Consider the following 23590-nt stretch of genomic DNA (forward strand, 5'->3'; position numbering starts at 1 on the left):
ATGCCAATAACAAGACTTTAAACCTGGCTCAGCAGCATATTGGCAGTCAGTGCAGCTTTCAGCACAGATGTTAGGTACTGTCCATGGGCACCTCCTTCAGCAGCTTTATAGGAGCATTCTTTACTAGCTACAGCTTCTAAACCCAATATTAAAGAGACATTGCGCATACCTTTGTAAACCAAGAAAACTTTATTAAAAATATTTAAAAAGGAAACACCATACAGAGCATGTTGCCTGATGTACCATACTAAATTACCCAAGAACTGTATCCAACATACCACCTGAAGTCAAGAGAAGGGCACTCCTAGCCACTGAACCCATTTGGCCCCCTGGTTACACAAATAGCACCCCCATAGCACCCCAAGCTCCATACCTGCTTCTTTAGAGGGAGTCCAACCCCATTCAGAACAAGCAACTGAACTGTTTCCCAGTCTCAAGATCTGTTCACCTGCAGACTTGCCATCTTACCAGGTTTCATGTTCAGTTTATTAGCCATCATCGAGTCCACCACTGTGCCAGGCACTGGGGATAAAATCATGCCCCATAAAACTCCACAGGTGCCAGGGGGCTGATGGGTACTTCCCCAGTGCTACTCTTTGGAACAGGCCTGGGAGACAGGATTGGAGCCACTGTAAAACTGTGCCCCATACCCATCCTATGGAACCAATCCAGGAGGATATCAAGTTTGATGGTATCAAACTCAATCCTTTTTCTTTCTTTTTTTAGTTTTCAGTTACATCATTTCAATTACATCATTTTCTATTTTTATGCAGTAGTCCTGTTACCAGCACTCCAAGACAGTTCTTTTTACTTCTTGCTCAACTGCATATACATAAATTCCTTTACCTCATTACCCACACTCTCCTATCTTTTATGTTGTCAACTGTTGGTCACAAAGTATCCTCTACCTGAAGAGTTCTGTTGGTTGGTGGCTTGAGTTTGCAGTACATGCAGAAAGTAGGCACAATTATGTGTGGTTACCTGTGCTCAGGAGGACTTGGAGTGAAATTTATCTCCAGTTATTTGCAGTCCTGTTTCCTAGTCCACAGGTCATCACAGTACCAGGGAGCTCCATAGCATTGTTTGGAATACTCCGAAGAGATTGTGTCTACAGCCCCTTGCCTCTTGCCATCCAAGGAGTTGCTAACACAGGTATAACATTTGCACAACAGGCTACTTCACGAAGTGCTCTTGCTGTTGTGTTCCGCACTAGTTGCCACTTCCAGAGCAATCCCAAGGGCAAGCCCACACAAAGCATATGACAGCACTCCAGATGTGAGGTTGCCAATGTACGATCCACAGAGGTGAGATCCTGTCCATGTAAGAGCATAGTTGGGGCACTAGCCAAAACTAGTGAAAGGTGCTGCTAGCAACCAAAGGGTTTTTCTTCTAATGATAATGATAATGCCAAAAGGAGTACTCATTGTCTGGAGGCAGTGATGGGTTGGATGAGGGCAAACTACCTGAAGTTGAATCCAGGAATGACTGAGATGTGATTCCAGGTCCAGGATTTTCTTAATGGGGTTGCATTACCAGCTTATGCAGAGATGGATTCACCAGGCCCTGAACATACTCTATTGTACCCCTCAGCTAGCTCAAATAAACCATAATGAGCAAGGGTTGAGAAATCAGGTTGTGAGTTGGACAGCTACAAGTAACTGGTCCATGTCCTCAGGCCACAAAAATAAAACTGGTCCCATAAAACTGGGTTAAGACTGGGCACTGATCACCTCATTTGGTACTTCAGTAATAGTAACATTCAAGGCAGCAAAAATACAGATGGCATAATAATAATAATAATAATAATAATAATAATAATAATAATAATAATTTATTTGTACCCCACCCATCTGGCTGGGTTTCCCCAGCCACTCTGGGCGGCTTCCAACAAAGATGAAAAATACACTAAAATGTCACATATTAAAAGCTTTCCTGAACAGGGCTGCCTTCAGATGTCTTCCGAATGTCAGGTAGTTGTTTATCGCTTTGACATCTGATGGGACGGCGTTCCACAGGGCGGGCGCCACTACCGAGAAGGCCCTCTGCCTGGTTCCCTGTAACTTGGCCTCTAACAGTGAGGGAACCGCCAGAAGGCCCTCGGAGCTGGACCTCAGTGTCTGGGCAGAACGATGGGGGAGGAGACGCTCCTTCAGATATACTGGACCGAGGCCGTTTAGGGCTTTAAAGGTCAGCACCAACACTTTGAATTGTGCTCGGAAACGTACTGGGAGCCAATGTAGGTCTTTCAAGACCGGTGTTATGTGGTCTCTGCGGCCGCTCCCAGTCACCAGTCTAGCTGTCGCGTTCTGGATTAGTTGTAGTTTCCGGGTCACCTTCAAAGGTAGCCCCACGTAGAGCGCATTGCAGTAATCCAAGCGGGAGATAACCAGAGCATGCACCACTCTGGTGAGACAGTCTGCAGGCAGATATGGTCTCAGCCTACGTACCAGATGGAGCTGGTAAACAGCTGCCCTGGATACAGATTTGACCTGCACCTCCATGGACAGCTGTGAGTCCAAAATGACTCCCAGGCTGCGCACCTGGTCCTTCAGGGGCACAGTTACCCCATTCAGGACCAGGGAATCCTCCACACCTGCCTGCCTCCTGTCCCCCCAAAAAGTACTTCTGTCTTGTCAGGATTCAACCTCAATCTGTTAGCCGCCATCCATCCTCCAACCGCCTCCAGACACTCACAAAAAATGCTTTGCAAATTTGTGTCAGCTGTTTTCCAACTGCAATATATGACAGTTATTCCTACAACACTCCAAAAAGCTCTGAACAATTATTTAAGGATGCCATGGAAACAGCAAAATAAGCCTTTGTAGCTTTCACTGCCATACACTTCAACATGTGTCTGGTTAACTTCATATGGAGCCTTACATCTCTTGCACTCCAGCTTGCTTCAGTGCTGCAAGTACTGCAGAAAACCAGGGAGCAAAGTGGGCTCAACAGTGACAGAGAAGGTATACAGGGGCAATCATGTCAAAAGCCCGCTGCATCTTCCTATTCCAATGTGAGATTAAGGTCTTAGGAGGACTGTTGGCTGCCTACTACGAAATGCCCCAGAGGAATCCATCAAATTCCATTAAGTCTCAGGGGGGGCGGATCAGATTAATGTAATGAGTCCTCCCCAATGCAGAGGAAGGGTAGTCACAAGACAGATAAATACATAAGAATGAATATTTATATATGGAAGGTCCCAGGTTCACTGCCCAGCATCTCCAGGTAGCGTCCAGGATGCCCCCTGTCTGAAAACCTGGAGACTTGCTACCAGTCTGAGTTGACAATAATGAGCAAGCTACCAACTGTCTGGGTGGAAGGCAACTTCCCATTCTCAGCTCAAAACCATTTCCTGTTTTTAAAAAGCTGCCATATTCATTAGAAGTGCAATACCAAATCTAAAAACAAACTTATAAATTTGCTGTCACTATCACTTTTCAACTGTACCTATATCGTCTGGAGGAAGCGTTGTCTGTGAACCTGGTCCTATAAAAAAAGAGGGGGTTGTTATTTTTATATTTATTTATGTCATGTGTTTCCCCCCAGACAGGGAGTCTAGGCAACTTACAGATAAAATAGTAGCAGCTAAACAAAGTCATGTAAAAACAATTAACACTAATATAACTGTCTCTGAGAGAGAGAGAGAGAGAGTGCTATTGAAATAGAGATAATAATAAAAAAATCACAGCACCAGCCCCACCAGTTCATAAAACATTGCACTGGAATTTATGAAAAGCAGTTTAGAAAATTTTAAAAGAAAGCAAAGAAAACTGGAAACTTGCCTGATTTTCTTATACAGTAAAAGACATGTCTTAGTACAAAGAGTAGCATTCCATAAGTTACACAATTCACAGAAAGCCAGGCAGAGCTAAAGGACTCTCTAGCATCTAAAACAGCAAAAAGCCCCACAAATAGGAAAGTAGTAAGAATAAGCAAATGAAGAAAATTAAGAAAAAGAAGAAGAAAAAGAAAAGAGAATAAAGACCAGACCCTCTATCACAATTATATTTTAAGGATCATTTCATATCAAGTGATCCAACTTTTTTACCTCATGTCATCCAATTTGCTTCATATTTTGTATACTTATTGAATGATCAAAACTAAGTTTAAATCTTTTTAAAAATCTCATCTTATTTTTGAGTTATGAGGGTTTGAAATTTCAATAAATAGACAATTTTGGCGGTGCTGAATAGCTGAACAGTGTGACAGTTCGAAAACAAAAACAGAATGTGGGATCGGGCAAAGGAAATGGAATGCACTGACTGGGGGAAATAGCTTGCTAAATTCTGAATAGGCACAGTTCAGAAGGAAGGCCACACACCACAACATTCTGTTACAGGTTGCTCTTATGGTGTATAATTCCAGTGTCTCAAAACTACTACAGCACTACCATGTACCCAAGTCTCCTCATGCTATTCTTCTAATAAAATCAATCCTCTCTCTGCTGACGTATCTCTGTAAATATTGACAAGAATCCATTTCCTCCACTCTGGTTCTATCCATAAACTCAATTCTTGCTCACCCCCCACTTCTTGAAATGCATCCACCAATAACAGTGAAAAGCAACTGTTTACCTGGTCCGGGGTCTATGGCGCCCTCTCCTCCATCTTCAGTGGTTGGTTTTGGACCACCTGTGTAAAGAGATTTTGAAGTGCTGACTACAACCAGAAAAGTCCATATAAGGTGCCACATGGTCTCAGGACACTGTCTTTGGACTCAGCTTTAGGAAGTTAAAATAGTTTTTAAAATTAAAAATAAATTGCTGTTGCTATTTATATTTTGAATTTTTTTATAGTCCAACTTTATTTCAGCATCTGATTTTATCTGTATTTTCTCTCTAATACTATATTGGACTTGACCGTCATCCAGCTGGTGACTAAGTGCACGTGGGCAGTCAAGAATGACCATTACTGCTGCCGCCACTAGCAGTGTGGATGCAGGAGACGGGACAGAATGAAGGAGAGAAAACTCTGAGTAGGCTGGTGGAGTGAGCAAAGCCAGCAAGTGGCCCAAAGAAGAAATCCACCCCCATTGTTCTGCCCGTACACTGAGGTCCAGCGCCGAGGGCCTTCTGGCGGTTCCCTCATTGCGAGAAGCAAAGCTACAGGGAACAAGGCAGAGGGCCTTCTCGGTAGTGGCGCCCGCCCTGTGGAACGCCCTCCCATCAGATGTCAAAGCAATCAACAATTACCTTACATTCAGAAGACATCTTAAGGCAGCCCTGTTCAGGGAAGTTTTTAATGTGTGATTTTAGTGTATTTTTGGTTTCTGTGGAAGTCGCCCAGAGTGGCTGGGGTACAAATAATAAATTATTATTATTATTATTATGAATCACTGCCATGCCCACATTGCTGCCACCACCAAAAGAAGACTGCACTTCAAAACTGCAGGCTTTCTTTTGTGGGTCAATATGGCAGGGGGTGGGGATGAAGGAGAAAAACAATATGGCAGGCAGCCCCAGCAAGAACAATGAGTGAGTCACTGGCCCAGACAGGTGGAGCAGGTGGTGAAAGGGCGAAATCACTAGCCAGTATCATGGGTTGTTACTGAAGGAGGAGGAGTGAGGTCCACCAGACACAGTGATCCCCTCTCCTCACTCCTCCCCCTTCTTGGTAAGTGGCTGTGACCCAAGAAGTCAGGAAAACAACAGAGCCCCATCCATGCTGCCACCAAGAGGTTTCATTATGAAATCTTATATATGGAGTAAGATAATCCTGACTTAAATCTGAGATATTAAAGTCACATTTTTAAACTCACCTGGGGTAAGAGTTGTGTTTCCGGGTTTGATGGTGGGGACAGTTGGTGGGGCAGTTGGTGTGGTAGCTGGCAGAAAAGAGAGCAAAGAAATAAGGATTCTGCAACACAATAGCTCTGACATTTATTTATGAATTTATACCTTGTGCTTCCTCCCAAGGAACCCATTTAAGTGTAGTAAGATACTTACCCTTAACACATTCTGGAGCATGAGGTTGCCAGGCATTGTCAGCCCCACATTTACTACTGCTACTCCAGGGGTGCCGACTTATAAAAAATATTGGGAGAGGCCGCGAAAGCTCATGAATAATAAATAAGCTCATGAATATGCAGATAAAGTGGTGCCGCCTCCTCGTGAGCGAATAGGGGAGAGCGTGCTGCGCCTATTAATCAGCTCCGAAGGAAATTGGGTGGAGCTTTTGCTCGGGAGGGAGGGCAGGAGGCATGCAGCCCGACCCTGTGCATTTTGGGCTGGGGGAGGGGCGGCGGTGGCGCTCTGCTGGAGGGGCGCCCGAGATTATTGGGGGGGCGGAGCCCCCCCAAACGAATTTTTGAGGGGGCTCGGGCCCCCTCAGGCCCCATGGAGTCGGCGCCTCCCCACCAGAGTGTATGCAGGATCACATACAAACTTTACACAACTGTTATACTGTATGTGTTCACGGGCTGGACCACAGTCACTCTTCCATTTTTTATTTCAGTTCTAAACAAAGCCAAGGGACGCGGGTGGCGCTTTGGTCTAAACCACTGAGCCTCTTGGGCTTGCTGATCAGAAGTTTGGCGGTTCGAATCCCCGCAACGGGGTGAGCTCCTGTTGCTCGGTCCTAGCTCCTGCCAACCTAACAGTTTGAAAGCATGCCAAAAGGTGCAAGTAGATAAATAGGTACCGCTCCAGCAGGAAGGTAAATGGTGTTTCCATGCGCTGCTCTGGTTTCAGTGTTCAGTGCTAGCCACATGACCCAGAAAAACTGTCTGCGGACAAACACCAGCTCCCTCAGCCTGTAAAGTGAGATGAGCGCCGCAACCCCAGAGTCATCTGCAACTGGATTTAACTGTCAGGGGTCCTTTACCTTTATAAACAAAGCCAAGTAGGTCCAAAAGAAGGGGTACAACTCACCCCTTCTTACAGCCTAGAGTTATTTTATCACCTAGCTGCAAGTCCTTTGATTTTACGATTCTGCCATTCTCTAAACGTATTGTAGAACATCGCCTTCCTAACAGGAAAGTCAGAACAAGCATTAGCACATGCAGCCTTCATACTTTAAAATGAAAAGAATCGGACACCAAGGCCATTTCCGGCCCTTTTTGAGCATTCATCCTGATTTGTTTGGGGAGAGGCTATATGACACTGTATCAAAGATAATTTCCTATCATGTTCTTTACTGCAAAATGTTCAAGTTGTTTTGTTTTAATCATATTTGGTGTACAATATATAAAATTTACATACATATGTAAAAGGATTTACTTTGGAGAGATTTAGCCAAGGCAGTACAAAACATAAGGGGGAAAACCATAAGGACACAGCTGCCTACCATTACATGTAATTCTATTTTTAAAAAATAATATTTATTAATTTTTCCATTTTAACAATCCAATAAAAACCACATTAAAACATTCCAAATTATAATACAATAAAAAACCAAACATTCAATGCCAAATTATATCTTTTGGGTGGCTTCCCATGCTCTGAAGTTCAGGGGGTGATGATCTAATCTCATACTGCATTTCTTAATTAGTCCAAATAAAACATTTCCAATGTTGATCCTTTTTTTTTTAACAGCCTCCAAATTAGTTTAGCAAGTGGATTAGTCTATTGTAGTTCTATGTGAATTCTTTATTTTCCTGTTATAATCAAAAGTCCTCAGCTACTCACTTTCGGTTTCTTCACACAACAGCAAATCTCAGCGCATCACATCCAAGACAAAGGGAGGTCTAGCCTTCCACCATTAACACCAGTCACATATCCGAAATTCCCTTCCATGATCTCGTTCCAGCTGCTAACAAGCTGATGCCTCAGCAAAACACCATAACTCCCATCAATAATTCTTTTTATCATTCCATTGAGGATTGTTGCCAGAATCAAAGTCAAAATTTCACAGACAATTTTGTGGTTAAACCATGACGATGACAATAACAAGATATTCTTTCAATCCCGCTTGCATTTCAAACATCAGTCTTTCAGGAGAGATTTGCTGAATAAAACAGCAAATGTAAAGTACCGGTATATCAAAAGAAGATAATGGAGGCTCACCTCCCTCAGTCTCTGAATTAGTTTAGCAAGTGGGTTAGTCCATTGTGATTCTGTGCGAAATATTTTTAATTTTCTTCTCTTTATTTTCCTGTTGTAATCCAAAATCCTCAACAAAGCAACTTTCAATTTCTGCACACAAAGGCAAATCTCAGTGCATCACATCCAAGACAAAGGGAGATCTAGCCTTCTACCATTAGCGTGGAAAAGATGAAAAACAAAAAAAAAAAAAAAACCACAAAAAAGACATTTTGCTTGAGAATCGTATGTTTCATAGGACATCTATGATGGTTACATTACTCTTCTTTGAGCTGTGTTAGAAACCCAGAAGTGATGAAGAACAAAACTGCATCTCTATCCTTGATTATTATTATTTTTTAATCACACTTTGCAAAAAACAAAAACAAAACAGCAGCTATTCTTTAAGGTATAATTGGTGGAGAAGTACCTACTGAACAGGGAAAAAAACTATTTATGTATGCTACCACAGCTGCCCAAATGATCGTTGCCCAAAAATGGAAGGAAGGAACATATGGATGGAACTATCACACAATATTATTATTTGTGATGTAACCAGTTCAAAACTGTCTGAATAACTATAAATTTTGAATAAATGTGAGCTCTGTGCAAAGGATGCAAGGAGGGAACAGGTCCAATTAATGGTGGCTATCTTAAATAAATGGGACTTAAAATAGCAGAGTAAGTAAGAGAGCATTCCCAGAAAGATGACATTGCAGAACAGCTTTCTTTGGAAGAATACCATTTTTAAGGACAGTTGTACCCGTTTGCTTAAATGCACCCGAGTAAGGCTGGAAGGTGATCCAACATCCCATGTTATCAAGAGGCAGACCCAAAGTACAAAAATCATAGGAACAGGCAATTTTGGGGCAAAAACCTTGGAAAACGAAGGAGCACTGGCCAGTTCTATCCATTCCTCTGTGTGAGCAGACTGGCCATCTAGTTATAGCAACTACTTTTTATAACTATATCCCCGCAGAGCCTGTTTTGAATGTGTTGTATTCTTGGGGGATCTTGAGTAGATGAAACTAATGTATAATTTTGCAGATTCATATGAAGTCCATGTTTTCTTCCTCCAATCCTGGGTTGCATTCATGACAAATCCCCAACAAATATCCTAGCTCATTTGAAACCTTGCTGGTGACCTTTTGGTTGGCCCTAACAAATGTATATTTTGCCATATTACGGCCTTCAGCTTTTCAAGAATTAAAGTATAATCCTCATATCTGAAGATAGGTGGTATATACAACAACCACATTTACCCTCAGTGCTGCACACTTTACTCTTTTAGGAAGTTTTGAAGGCAACAAGAAAAGGACACCCTTAATTTGATGCCCTAAATTTACATGTTTTGAAGTAACTGGCCTCTCAGTCCATACACAGAAAGTGGCTTTCTTGCGCTTAAGCTCTCCAAAACAACACAAGAGGCCAGCAGCTCATCTGATAGATAATGTTAGCAGCCGGCAAATTTGACCCACCAGCTGTTTTGGGACTACAATTCCCATCATCCCTCGTCCAGTTAGCTAGGATTGATGGGAGTTGTAGTCCCCAAAAGATTTGGAGGCCCAAGTTTGGCCATCACTGCCCTACACTGAGTGGTGGGAGGAGTTGGACTTCTCCCCATCGCTGAGAAAGCCTTGCTTAGCCCTCAGACAACATTTAAGGTGCCAGATTTTCCGTCTTTTAGGCAAGGCAAGGCATGACCGAAAGGAATTCCAACCTCACACCCCGCCTCACCTCTAACTCTGGACAACGAGAGAAACAGCAGCAGGAGCAGCAGCGGCGACGGCGACAAAGAAGGCCCGCCAAAGGAGCAGGTGAGAGGGGCCATCGCAGCAGCACAAAAAGGAGAACCCTTTGGGGCAAGTCGGAAAAAAACAGAAAGCACCACAACGGAAAGGCAACGCGACGTGGCGGGCCCGGGAAGCAACTCGAGGGGAAGGGAGCGGCGGCGCTTTTTTCAGACAAGGGGCGTGAGCACTAGTGGTTTGAGTTCAGGAGCTCCAGGAGGAAGGTGAAGAGAGGGAGCCGTCTCCGCCGTTATCGGTTCCCGGCCTTAACGTCCCAGAGCCGCGCGCATGCCGGTTGGAGGTGGCGGCAAGGGCGCGCGCTCAGGATTGGCGGGCGGGAAACGTGGGGAGAAGAGCCACGTGCTGCCGGGTCTGATCTCTGCACCGCCCGAGGGGAGAGATCGCGGGATCTGCGCATGGCAAGACCCCTTTCGGCCACTTTGATGTGGAAAGTAGAGCAATACGTTTGGCTCCACTGCCGAAAGGAGCCATGCAACCATCTTTGGGACTCTATTCTGAATTTGTGTAGGGTTACAAAAGGCCTTTTCTTCTCCCAAAGAGATCTTACATGGCAGCGGGAGAGTTAGAATCAGAGAATTAATCATCCTAGATGGGCTACCTACCCAGGTTCCTTCTACAACACGGGGAGAAACTGCTTTATTGATCACTGGACCACTATTAGTCTTGTCCACTCAATCTGCCAGAGCCTGTCTTCGGATGCAGGGCAAGTCCCTAACCACCTGGTTTCGCCAGCTAGCTGAAGCCATTTCCTGGTGTGTAGATGTCATATGCTGATAGCTTCTAGGAACCACAGATGAAAGCTGAGTGCAGAGTGGGAACCAAAGGTAGACAAATATCCCAGAAGGTGCACAACATGTCCCCCACCACAGGTACACGTGGTAGCTCTCACATTTCCAAGGATCCTGTGTACGTCTCTAGGCTGTACAAATTGAAATGTATCCAGTTTCAGCGAGTCTGAACTCCGTAAAGTAGTGATCCAACCATGACAATGGAGCTATAGAATATTCCTGCACTCTAAGACCACCATCATCCAATTCTGCACAGAATACCAAGTCCAGAGTGCGCCCAGATGCATGAGTAGGGCCAGAAATTACTTGGGACAGAGTCGGGCTTCTGACAGAGGTATCTACGCATGAATGAAAGTTCCCTAGCACAACCTTGGAGGACTCTAGCACCAACGCCAAGACCTCCTTGGCTAGCTGAGGGAGACTGTGAGCCCCAGGGTACAGCAGCAGAATCCCTATTTTGTCCCAGCCACCCATCTTCAGATGCATACAATTAAACCCAACAAACTGGGAAAAAGGGCACCTGGTCAGGGGAGATGCAATCATGATAGACCGTTGCAGCTCTGCTTCCGCACCGCACTGATTTTGCCTCCTGCTGTACAGATAATTCTAGTGGCCAAAGCTGAGAGGTTACGTACCTGCCAGTTCATCCAACCAGGTCTCTGTAACACAAGGCAGGCCAGTATGCTCATCCCAGATCAACTCCTCGATGGCTGTTTTGCCATTCACCGACCTAGCAGCAACACTTGAGATACTAGGGCCCACCTGAGATACTGAGAACACTCACTTCTGTTCAAGGCACCATCCCGTGAGGCTTTGCATAAGAAAAAAGAGTGCACAAAATGCTTGGCTAGGTGCTGTAAAGGAGAAGTTAAATACCCGCCCACAAACATCTACAGTGGTACCTCGGGTTAAGAACTTAATTCGTTCTGGAGGTCCATTTTTAACCTGAAACTGTTCTTAACCTGAGTTACCATTTTAGCTAATGGGGCCTCCTGCTGCCGCCGCCGCACAATTTCTGTTCTCATCCTGAAGCAAAGTTCTTAACCTGAGGTACGAATTATGGGTTAGCAGAGTCTGTAACCTGAAGTGTCTGTAACCTGAGGTACCACTGTATCTTCACTGCATTGTGTATCTATGCATAGCCAGAAAGCGATTTGAAACAGCTATGTAGCATTAGCTATATCAACCCAAGCTGTACTGCATAATCACATTGGGAGTAGAAAAGCTAGTGATAATACTTAATGTCTTTTATTCAACATTTCAATTTATTTGCCTGCATTCTAAGATAAACAACTTTTCTTCTCTATACATATTTAATCAATTTAAATAAATAAAGATGCACAATTAGATTTTAAAAAACAGTGTATAACAAACAAAATACCTTCATGAATATAGCAAGCTTTAATTCAGCTATCTGAAGCACTGCACTTTTCACTCTAATTGATTTTAATGGGAGAGTTATTTTACTTAACTTGTACCCACTGAAATAAAGGTGTTGTAAAAGTGTTGTAAAAGTGTTCCTGGATTTTTCGGTTAAGGATGCAGAGCTTTTGTTTGCCTATGACTATATATATATATATATATATATGTGTGTGTGTGTGTGTGCGTGTGTGTGCGCGCGTATATAGGCGCGCGCACACACACACGCACACACACACACATATCATATTAGGCACATATTACTGTTGTTTACACTTTTGAAAATCCTGTAAGGAAATCAAGGCAGCTTTTAGAATTATGCATGAGAAAGTCTTGAGGAAGTCAAAAGTTTGGTAAATTTTAACAACTACACTTGCCCCCTCCGTTTCATGAGATATACAAGATTCTAGGAAATAAATGGTAATATTTCACATTTCCTACACAGAACCCATGACATCTTTACAATGTTTGAAGAAATAATAATGCACCTTGCCAGGGTAGATACACAATCAGTTCTGCTTGGCTCTGTATTTGATTAAGGCACTTAAAGAGACGTTCTTCAAGGGAAGCTGGAACCCAGTTCTATGCAAAAGTAAGACCAAATGATGAGAGTTGTGTTGGGGCCCAGTACTGCTTCATGCTTCAAGTAGCTGGATGACCAGTTCTTAATGAAAAAGGCTTTGACTTTTCACATAGTCCTTCCCTTAATTCTCATTTCCTGTTATAAAAATTAGAACTGTTAGGATCAACTGGAAGGGTGCTGGATTACAGGTTTACTGAAGAAACCTTGTTCAATTGAGAACCTTTGGCTTCCAATCCAGATTTTGATACCGACTTGTCAAATTGAGCATGACTAGAAGGAGCTTCGGGTACTCTGTAAAAATAAAATAAAATATTTAAAATTAATACCTATGTTCCAAACATTATATCATTTTGTTTTGTCTTCCTGTCAGGAAGGAAAAAAGCAACACATAAATACATCTGCATTCCACTTCATGTTATTCAAATTTTAAAAGTATTGTAAGTAACTTTCACACTGAAACAGTAGCCATGCTGTTGCTTCTTGGGCAGGAAAATAAATTTCAGAAGTTTCAGAAGTAATGCACTGATTGTTGGCAACTGCAGGATATTAGAAGTAAAGCAGATGATGTGAATTAGAGCAAAACAGATATAAGAGTGGGAGACTAACACACTAACTATAGAAAATAGTAACTACTAACAGATTCCTCTTAGATGAGCCTGCCCTTTTCTCTACTGGGGTTGTTATTGCCTCTGCATAAAACAGAACTCTTGCCTTTGACAAAACAATCAGCATGCTTTGGTATCAAATCTGAATCCCACAGAAGACTTAAAAGACATGTAACCTACCTGGGACAGAAATTATTGCACTGGATATTCATAATGAGTAAATAATTTCTGTATTAATCTATGGAAACAGCTTAATTAGCACTCACAAAGCGATGGGAAGATATATGCATCATATCTAAACAGTAAAATCATGCATACAATGCTACAACAAAAATGGAAAGCCCTGGATACAAATAAAGAAAGAAAATCCATGCGAGAGAAATGTGCAGAATAAGTTATTGCTGCAAATTGTTGGTTTAGAATGATTGTAGCATTGGCCTAGATTCTTCTAGGGGGAAAATCAAAACAAAACATTACTGCCTTTAGACAGAACTATTCAACAAATCCATTTTCTTACTATCAGCAGCGGAGAAAGGTGGGTACAGCCCATCCCTGGTGTCATCCCTGAGGGGGGTGACATCGTCCCCATGGGACGCGCACTGCTGCCAGCGTACCCCCCTGGGACGCTTCCTGCTGCAGGCACACCTCCGCGGGCAGCTAGCCCCACCCCTGCGGGCCACTCTGGGTCCTGGAGCAGCTAGCTCCGCCTCTGCTTACTATTTCTGAAAGTAATAACCACAAACTGCAAGTACCCTTGGTGGCCTCAGTATAATACAGAATGTTTTATAACTTTATTTAATAGCAGATTTCAAGATTTTCAGGGCCAGAATAGTCATTGTGAAGTCAGTATTAGGATGGACAGCTGATGTAAATAGAGACAGACCATTTCTGTCACATCAGAACACCAAATTGGATAAAATACTGACTACCCATTCTAGAAAAATTACTGTGCTTTTATTCTGTGGTAGCAGATTAGTGCAACTGTTCAACAAAAAATGTGCAAGCCCTTTCTGAACACTCAGCACATGTATGCGGAAAGTGTGAGCAAAGTAGAAGGCAAAGTGAAGTCAAGAAGCGTATGGTAGCTCACTCAGCAACCAAGAAGGCAACAGAGAATCAGGGACAGCTGCTCTTGGGCTGGCTCACCTTGTTTTCATGGACGATCTGTATTTCCAAAATGCAACAATTAGACAAGGCACAACTAAAATAGCCAGGACCAATCCTTGAAGGGAAAAAAGAAATAAATCCAGTGATATGCTGTAGTACCAATTAATAAGACAAAGTAATTATTTTTGTGTTGAGGAAAAGCAATAGTATCAATAGAAGTCACAAGACAAGTTGTTGAGAGCCAGTGTGGTGTAGTGGTTAAGAGCGATAGACACGTAATCTAGGGAACCGGGTTCGCGTCTCCGCTCCTCCACATGCAGCTGCTGGGTGAACTTGGGCTAGTCACACTTCTTGAAGTCTCTCAGCCCCACTCACATCACAGAGTGTTTGTTGTGGGGGAGGAAGGGAAAGGAGAATGTTAGCCGCTTTGAGACTCCTTAAAGGGAGTGAAAGGTGGGATATCAAATCCAAACTCTTCTTCTTCTTCTTACCTTGTAATGCTCGATGGACATTAAAGCCACTCGAGTGGATGAGTTACTTGGCACATATATACCTTGAGCAGCGAGTCCACTGTACATCTGCAGTTACCTCCTTTTGGGGCAGATGTGCAGTTGTGCTCAGAGATTGATTGCAGCGACGAGTTCTTCCTGCCCCTAACAGATGTCTGCAGACTTAGTGGCCCTAATGACAATCAAAGAGCAACTCTCCAACCCAAGCAATGTGTGAAGCTGAAGCAGAGTCACCAGGTTGCCCCCAAGATTGAGGGGGCCCAGCATGCGTGTGATGTCACACGTATCGCGTGTCATGCACGTGCAGCGGAGGAGACCAAGCACTCTGAAGGAGCTGGCCATTAGCCCTGTGATGTGTCTCACACACACAGCCACCTCAACACTAGGCCCCCTGGAGTTGGCATGCTTGAGCTCAAGACACCCTTACTCCTGAGGAATTTTGAAAAGCCCCAGTCCCACCCAGGTGGAAGAACATTAAAAGTCACAGCATGGGGGAAGTCTGTGCTGAATTTAGAGACAGCTATGTACATTACAGGAGCAAAGATAGGGGAGGAAGCAGAGCTGGCCTCACCAAATAAATAAATAAACAGCAGATCTTGGAGAAAAGTTTGCACCCTAAGCATATTTGAAAAAGAATCAACATCTTCTCTAAGTAGGAGTCTTCAACATTTAAACCAAAACTGGAGTAAAAGGTAAAGGAAACACACATTACTACAAGGCATGAAAGTACAATAGCAGCGAAGTAACTTGCTCTGTAATTGCTTACCAATAATAATTGTTGCGGTGTTGTCAGATTCTAGAAAAGAAGTAAATAAAAAGTGTGAGCCAAAATTTGAAGCAATGTAATTGTGGCAGATCGTAGTGTGCTCTCTCTCTTTCTATGCCTGTATGCATTTGTGTGTGTCACACACTGAATAAAATATAGTACAACTAAAAACTGGAAATAATCTACTCACTCCAGTACACAATGGAAGACTGAATTTAGAGGCATTTCGCTGGAACCAAGGAATGGGTTTCCCACGTTTAAATAATTCACACACATTCTAATTACTTATTTAAGCCTCTTCCCTTCCAAACATCCCAAAGCAGTTTATAGAATAAAATTCAATACTAAAATGTTAAACATGTTAAACATTTTAGTAGGTATTAAAATATAAACAAACTAAAATAAAATCAGCAGCAAACAATAAACAATGTCAGAGATATATACAGAATTTAAGTAGAATAATATTTAGTCAAAAAAGTCTGAGCATACAAATGTATTTTTAAGTGTCTTACACCCATAAAACAAATACAAAATGTATCACAAATCTGTAGACAAAGTTAATATAGCAACACAGCTGAATCACCTTCCAAGGAAAGGCTGAGTGAATAGGCAAGCTTTAAGCAGCTGCCTAAATGACAAGACGGCTGCCTGATGTTCACTTGAAGCGTAATCCAAAGGGCAGGTGCTGCCACACTAAAGCCCCTGGTCTTATTAGACATAAGATGAACCTCAGCAGAACATGGCACTACTGAGAGTGTATCTCCTGAGGGTCAAAGTGTCCTGGCAGCAGTATACAAGGTAAGGTGTTCCCTGGTTCCAAGTTGTTCAGGGCTGTACATGCCAATAACAAGACAGGAAAATAAGCCTTTGTAGCTTTCACTGCCATACACTCCAACATGTGAATGGTTAACTTCATATGGAGCCTTACATCTCCTGCACTCTAGTTGTCATCCAGCCTGCTTCACTGCTGCAAGTACCGCAGAAAGCCAGGCAGCAAAGTGGGCTCAGCAGTGCCAGAGAAGGCATACAGGGGCAATTATGTTGAAAGCCCGCTATTCCAATGTGAGATTAAGGTCTCAGGAGGACTGTTGGCTGCCTACTACAAAATACCCCAGAAGAACCCATCAAATTCCATTAAGTCTCAGGGGGGCGGATCAGATTAATGAGTCCTCCCCAATGCAGAGGAAGGGTAGTCACAACACAGATAAATACATAAGAATGAACATTTATATATGGAAGGTCCCAGGTTCACTGCCCAGCATCTCCAGGTAGCGTCCAGGATGCTCCCTGTCTGAAAACCTGGAGACTTGCTACCAGTCTGAGTTGACAATACTTAGCAAGCTACCAACTGTCTGGGTGGAAGGCAACTTCCCATTCTCAGCTCAAAACCATTTCCTGTTTTTAAAAAGCTACCACACTCATTAGAAGTGTTATACCGAATCTAAAAACAAGCTTATAAATTTGCTGTCACTACCACCTTTCCGCTGTACCTATATCGTCTGGAGGAAGCGTTGTCTGTGGACCTGGTCCTATAAAAAAAGAGGGGAGTTGTCAGTGGTTTGTTTGTAGGTCCTATACAAAAGGGGGGTTTGTTATTTTTATATTTATTTATATCATGCTTTTTTCCCAGACAGGGAGTCAAGGCAGCTTATAGATAAAATGGTAACAGCTTTAAAAAGTCATGTAAAAACAATTAAATTCTCTCTGTGTGTGTGTGTGTGTGTGTGAGAGAGAGAGAGAGAGAGAGAGAGAGAGAGAGAGCTATTAAAAATACAGATCATTACAATAACAAACACCACAGCACCCGCCCCCCCCAGTTCTTGACAAGGGTCCATTTCCTCCACTCTGGTTCTATCCATAAGCTTACTCCTTGGTCACTCTCCACATCAACTCATAACAGTGAAAAGCAATTGTTTACCGTTTTCTGGGTATAGGTCACCGTCTCCTCCTCCTCCTCCATAATCTACTCCTCCTCCTCCATCTCCTCCTCCTCCTTCATCTCCTCCTCCTCCTCCTCCACCACCACCTCCAGTGGTTGGACGAGCTGTGTAAAGAAATTTATATCAGCTTTCAAGTGCTGATTGCTCTGCATTTATGTGTCCTTTCAAAATTAGGAGTCAGAAAGGTCCGTATAGGGTGCCATATGGTCTCAGGACACCAGGTCCTCTATGGTCTCAGTCTCTGGAATCAGCTTTAGAAAGTTAAAATAGTTTTTTTAAATAATAATAATAATCTGATGTTACTTATATTTTGAATTTTTTATAGGCCAACTTTTCTTCAACATCTCATTTTATCTGCATTTTTCCTCTAGTACTTGTCCATCATTGGGCAGGTAACAGAGTGCACGTGGGCAGTCAAAGATTACCATTACTGATGCTACCACTGATGCGGAAGACAGGACAGAACAAAAGAGAGAAATGTCTGAGTAGGCTGGTGAAGTGAGCAAAGCAAGCAAGTGGCCCAGGAAGAAGTCACTGCCATGCCCACATTGCTGCCACCACCAAAAGAAGGAAGATTGCACTTCAAAACTTGGGCTTTCTTATGTGGGTCAATATGGCAGGGGGTGGGGATGAAGGAGAAAACTCCTTCTGCCCCTTGGTCTTCCTGCCCCCTGTTGGCAGGCGGCCCCAGCAGGAACGAGTGAGTCACTGGCCAGGCAGGTGGAGCAGGTGGTGAAAGGGCAAAATCACTAACCAATATCATGGGTTGTTACTGGAGGAGGAGGTGTGAGGTCCACCAGATGCAGTAATCCCCTCTCCTCACTCCTCCCCCTTCTTGGTAAGTGGCTGTGACCCAAGAAGTCAGGAAAACAACAGAGCCCCACCCATGCTGCCACCAAGAGGTTTAATTATGAAATCTTATATATCCTATTAGCATACATGGAGTAAGATAATCCTGACTTTAATATCTCATATTTAAATCACATTTTTCTAACTCACGTCTGCTAGAAGTTGTTTTTTTGGTACTTCCACTTGGACGGATGGTGGCAACAGTGGTGGTGGATTCTAGCAGAAAAGAGAGGGGGCAAAGAAATAAGGATGATCTGCTTTAAAGTGCAACACAATAGCTCTGACATTTATTTATTGGATTAGATTTTATTACAGTCAAAGACCAGCTCCCGTAACATAACACAATAAAAACAGTGTTCATAAAGATAAAATATACAATCGGAGCAGATTGCAGCAATAACTCATGAGTTAAAATTGAGATATATACATACACCCATACAACTGAGATTTGGGCTACCATAAAAAAGTGACCCAAAGGGCAACTTCAGCATTTCCCTAGTGAGCTATTTTATTCTAGAGGATGATCTGTGCCTACAAATCTGGGCACAGAATCTGGCTACCAGCCAGGTTGTCTTGTGATCTTTGCCTAAGAGGAGAGAATTAAGTTTAGACTTGTCTGAAAGATCGGCGAGCCTGCTCTACAGATCTCAACATAAAAAGGACATCTAAAAAAATATATGTTCAGGGCTTCCTATTTCCCCTAATGGGCAGGTGCAAAGTCTCTGTGCGTACAGGATTCTTCTATAGAAGCCTTCCAGAACTGGTGAGGGCAAGACCGAGCTTCTAGCAAGAGTAAAAGCCCTTCTTGCGTTTCTGGATGTGAGGAAATAGAGATATGTTGCTGGAGCGGCTACGTATCTCCCGTTTTCTATGGACATTTATTTATTGAATTTATACCCTGTGATTCTTCCCAAGGAACCCATTTAAGTGTAGGAAGATACTTACGCCTAACACATGTTGGAATAGGAGGTTGCCAGGCATTGTTAGCCCCACATACACTACTGTCATTCCCCACCAGAGTGTATCCATGATTACATGCAGATATTATACGATCTCCATAGGTGTACGCAGGCTTATACGCAGTTGTTATTCTTCCATTTTTTATGTCAGGTCTACGACATACGACCACTGAAAAGAACAGCATTTAGAAATATACTTGTTATTTAAACTATGGCTTGCTAAAGCTTGCACAAGGACGTAACTATTGCCAATAAACTACAGTCTGATGTTAGCATATAAAATTTAAATTGTGGATTTGCATTACAGGTGCACCCAGCACCCTTTTCTTAACCGTGGCTTGTTTAGCCATCCCACCTCAGACAGTTGCCAAACTGCAAAGATAGGAAGGAAGAGCGCCCGGAAAACAAAACAAAGGTTTGCTTATTTGTCTGTGGAAAAATTTGAATTTTACTTGTGGTTTGTTGTATCATGGGCTAGTGTTCTATGCGAACCAGTCAAATGGACTTCCAAAACGGATTAAATTAGGCGCTTTTGTTTTTGCTATTTATTTTGTGTTTTTGTTGTGGCTTTTTCGGTTAATTTGTTTTTGTGATTGTGTGGAACCCAGTTTAGCTACTAATTGATTGTGTGACTGTGGAAATGGATAACCCCCCCCCCCATCCAAACAATGACTATCATCAGTGCAGGTAAGAATTTTTTTAAAAAACATTTTTTTAAATCATCTACAATACAGTGGTACCTCAGGTTAAGTACTTAATTCGTTCCGGAGGTCCGTACTTAACTTGAAACTGTTCTTAACCTGAAGCACCACTTTAGCTAATGGGGCCTCCCGCTTCCGCCAGAGCACGATTTCTGTTCTCATCCTGAAGCAAAGGTCTTAACCTGAAGCACTATTTCTGGGTTAGCGGAGTCTGTAACCTGAAGCGTATGTAACCCGAGGTACCACTGTACTGCCTAATTTATTTTATAGTACAGTACGTTGATTATTGCTTTCATTTTATGGATCAATGGATTTGTTAGATAGTAAAATTCATGTTAAATTGCTGTTTTAGGGGTTGTTTTTAAAAGTCTGGAACGGATTAATCCATTTTGCATTACTTTCTATGGGAAAGTGTGCCTTGGTTTTGGAACAGACTTCCAGAACGGATTAAGTTTGAGAACCAAGGTACCACTGTATGTTTATTTTGCATTTATTCTCTATGTAAAAGCTATGTATCAATGAATGGTTCAATTCCTGTATTCTTGATACCTTATGTGAACCTCTGAACTACAAATTTCCTATATATTTCTCTCTCAAAAATTGTTTGCATAGTTTATCAGCACAAATGTTTAGGATGTTTAGAATATAGGCTGCTCTTACCTTGAGTCTTCCAAAACATGGGAAGCTACAGGAATAGTATGTTAAGGACATTTTAATGGTCTGGTTGTCATGGAAGATGGACGATAAGTGGATGAAATATGATTCCTGAGGCTCCAGAGTATGGGGGTACTCAAGATAATGAATGAAAGATAATATAGAGGAGCAAGACCTGTGACCTCTCTTTATGTATGAGTGTTATTGGCTAATAATGTATTGTGTTTGGAAAATCTTGTACAAGCTTTGGTAGAATGTGCCTTTGAAGCAGTTCTCCTAACTGGTGGTTCTGGTTTAGAGAGGCTTCCCTACTGCAATGGTTCCTCTAATAAACTGGGTCCCTACCAGATGCTGAGCTTGTATAGCTCTCTTGGTTGCATTTTCCTTTAAGGTGTTATTTCTTCACCTAGGCATGAACCATTAAGGGGTGGTTTGGAAGTAAATTCTTAGCACACCTGTTTGGGATTTATTTTATTTTATGGATAGGTGGACACACTTCTGGTGACTTCAAATAACTAATTAAGCCGATTAAAATATATAATTTCAATCCAACTAAATTTCTACAGGTCTATAAACTACTTCAGAGACAGGCATTATCAAAATTCCTGCGCAGATAGCTCTTAGAATGTAGAAAGCCAAACAAATCTAAAACTATAAAGGATAACAATTACTACTTAATACTCCTCCATTTGTTGCAGGAAACATTATATTTATATTGTTTTTATTCTTCCTAGCACCCTGAGCAAAACAACCTAAAGGCAATGATTAAGTCCAAATGAAATTAATCAAATACATAGCTCACAACCAAATCTAGGTTCCTTTGTTCTCAGTGGGACATAATAGTGATTATTTTAATTGGACCAGACCATAAGCTCCTCTGAAAATGACTCAGGTTAAAACAAGCAACTCATTGAGGGGGGAGTGCAGTGTGGGCATCTCCCACACTGAATCACTTGCAATCCCACTGAAAACCTCACAGGCTGAACAGCAGCAGCACAGTGTTTAGCAGACTGCAAAGTTAGCAAATTCCAAGAAGGATTTACTTTTTCCTGCCACTGTTCACAAAGGACATTAACATAGTACAGGAAAGGTACCAAACATTAGTTTCCATCACCTTTACATTCAGGTGCAGCTGGACGCCACTCTCCGTTTATACCATCAGCAGCCACTAAACATGTAATAGTACGGCTTCCAATAAGTGAGTAATAAGCATTACAAGTGTACGTCACTGTTGTGCCATAGTCATAATGTCCATCGATTGACTCACTGTGTTGACCATTGTCAATCTTAGGAGGGGGGAAACAGGGGATTCCTGGGGATCAAAAGCAACATTAACTGTTCAGTAGGACGACAACTGTAAAAGCATCTCTGTTAGCATTGCATTTGGACTACAGTTATTTTCATGGAAAAGATGTTCCACTTTATGAAGTAATCTTCTCATAATTCAAGGCCTGAGCATCCATTTTAGCTGTCACCCAAACACTGAACTAAAGTGGACTTTAGGTATTAGGTGTGTAGGTATTGCAACCTCCTCAAAAGCAAACTAGATCTTCTGTGAAGCAAGCTAGCCTTGAAGCTTCACAGAGGGAGCTGTCAAAGCCCCAGTGCCACCTTCAGAGCAAGGAATGCTCGGGGGCGGGGGCTGTGGCCTCAGCTTCCTTACTATTAGCCTTTATTTCCCCTCATGCATGCCTATGGAGACAGGGCTGCCGTCACAGCTGTGCACAGAAAAATAATAAAGGCTGACCCCAAAATGCAGGGTATCAAATGGGATTTAATGACAATATACATAGTCCATATACAATTTCATATTGCTCTCGAACAAATTCATACATGACATAAAACCAAAATAGATAAACCACAGGTATGTGAATGCATGAAAGGAAGTGACTAAAACTGTATATACCATAGACAGAATGGTCAGACAAGGAAAGGTTACAAAAACAAGGACCCTATTATACCAAGGGAAAGCAATGAGAGTATGTGAATGCCCTAAGTCACTTTATCAACCATATTTGCTTGTAGGTCAAATAAATTTGCTGAATTCCATAGTTTTTTTAATTAATAAAAAGTATTTTTAAATGATGTAATAAAGGATGAACCCCTGAAAACCACTGGGAGCGGGGAGAGAACCTCCGCATGCAGAAAACCACTTGAAAGGTATGTAGAGAGGCCCAGAAGAGACTGCTTTAGATGAAAAGGCAAATGATGTTCCAGGAGGTTTCCAGTAATTCAGGGGGATCTGACCCAATTGCTCCCCAATCCACCCACAGGTGAAACTCTAATTCCAAGAGTATGTACCGGTAAGTCCCCACAAGTTATATAGGGCAAGCAATGGATGATTCAAATTCAGGCTCCTCAGAGGCCATGGTTAAGTGTTAAGCACTCAGGCCAAAAGGTGAGTCCAAAAAAATAGGTAAAAAATGTTGAAGCATTATGGAATCTGCTGTAGCCAAATTAATTTTTAATTTTTTAATTCATTTCATTTCATATTATATTTTTGTCTCACCTTTCCTCCAATGAGTTCAAGGTGGTATACATGATACTCCCCCCTGCTCCCATATGAAAAACCACAGAGATGATGACCTTCTGGTGCTCCCCAAACTAACCCCTTTCACCAGTGGTTCAGTGAGCACAATGTGGGATTAGTGCAATGCACACATTCTATTTGCACTGCTTTACTCCCTTAGATTCTCTTGTCTGAATAAGAACAATGAAGCAAAGATGCTTCCACTAAAACTTAAATGCTAAATTAAACGGAAGAAATCGTTTCTGTTCCAAGAAACGTTGAAAAGTGGCTTAATGGACAGGCTCTGTAGGGTTCCAGATTAACAATATATCCATTTGTAGGGAATGGCAATGATTTGAATGACTTCAGCAAT

The 23590-nt window shown here is 42.4% G+C and overlaps 1 protein-coding gene and 3 long non-coding RNA genes across 11 annotated transcripts in view; 2 read left to right on the forward strand and 2 right to left on the reverse strand.

Moving 5' to 3' along the window:
- The window catches only part of LOC308586714, a 150779-nt gene that overhangs the window by 70435 nt on the left and 56754 nt on the right, over nucleotides 1–23590 (forward strand). The window lies entirely within an intron of this gene.
- Nucleotides 1–23590, reverse strand: part of LOC308586675 (membrane cofactor protein-like) — a 55929-nt gene that overhangs the window by 25244 nt on the left and 7095 nt on the right. Inside the window, exons 5-12 of one of the 8 annotated variants that reach the window (XM_081193532.1) lie at nucleotides 21823–22020; nucleotides 19340–19522; nucleotides 18545–18610; nucleotides 17524–17649; nucleotides 17096–17134; nucleotides 15606–15635; nucleotides 14370–14445; nucleotides 12248–12909 (exon numbers count right to left, since the gene is read on the reverse strand). The exons of 2 other annotated variants lie outside the window; for them this stretch is intronic. In XM_081193532.1, coding sequence (XP_081049658.1) covers nucleotides 12801–12909; nucleotides 14370–14445; nucleotides 15606–15635; nucleotides 17096–17134; nucleotides 17524–17649; nucleotides 18545–18610; nucleotides 19340–19522; nucleotides 21823–22020 — 827 coding nt within the window. In that variant the 3' untranslated portion in view covers nucleotides 12248–12800. Of the gene's footprint in view, nucleotides 1–12247; nucleotides 12910–14369; nucleotides 14446–15605; nucleotides 15636–17082; nucleotides 17135–17523; nucleotides 17650–18544; nucleotides 18611–19339; nucleotides 19523–21822; nucleotides 22021–23590 lie in introns of those variants that run through there. 5 more of the 8 variants (XM_081193528.1, XM_081193535.1, XM_081193537.1 and 2 more) reach the window with 5 other exon arrangements.
- LOC308586706 lies at nucleotides 4574–10764 on the reverse strand. The gene is made up of 3 exons (XR_014008028.1): nucleotides 10431–10764; nucleotides 5758–5823; nucleotides 4574–4631 (listed from the first exon to the last, which is right to left on the reverse strand). It is a non-coding gene; the product is annotated as an uncharacterized lncRNA (long non-coding RNA).
- Nucleotides 10867–18539, forward strand: LOC308586713. Its single transcript, XR_014008036.1, has 2 exons — nucleotides 10867–10950; nucleotides 17917–18539. It is a non-coding gene; the product is annotated as an uncharacterized lncRNA (long non-coding RNA).

The sequence above is a fragment of the Podarcis bocagei genome (genome assembly GCF_964188305.1).
Source record: "Podarcis bocagei genome assembly, chromosome: 5".
Taxonomy (NCBI): Eukaryota; Metazoa; Chordata; class Lepidosauria; order Squamata; family Lacertidae; genus Podarcis; species Podarcis bocagei.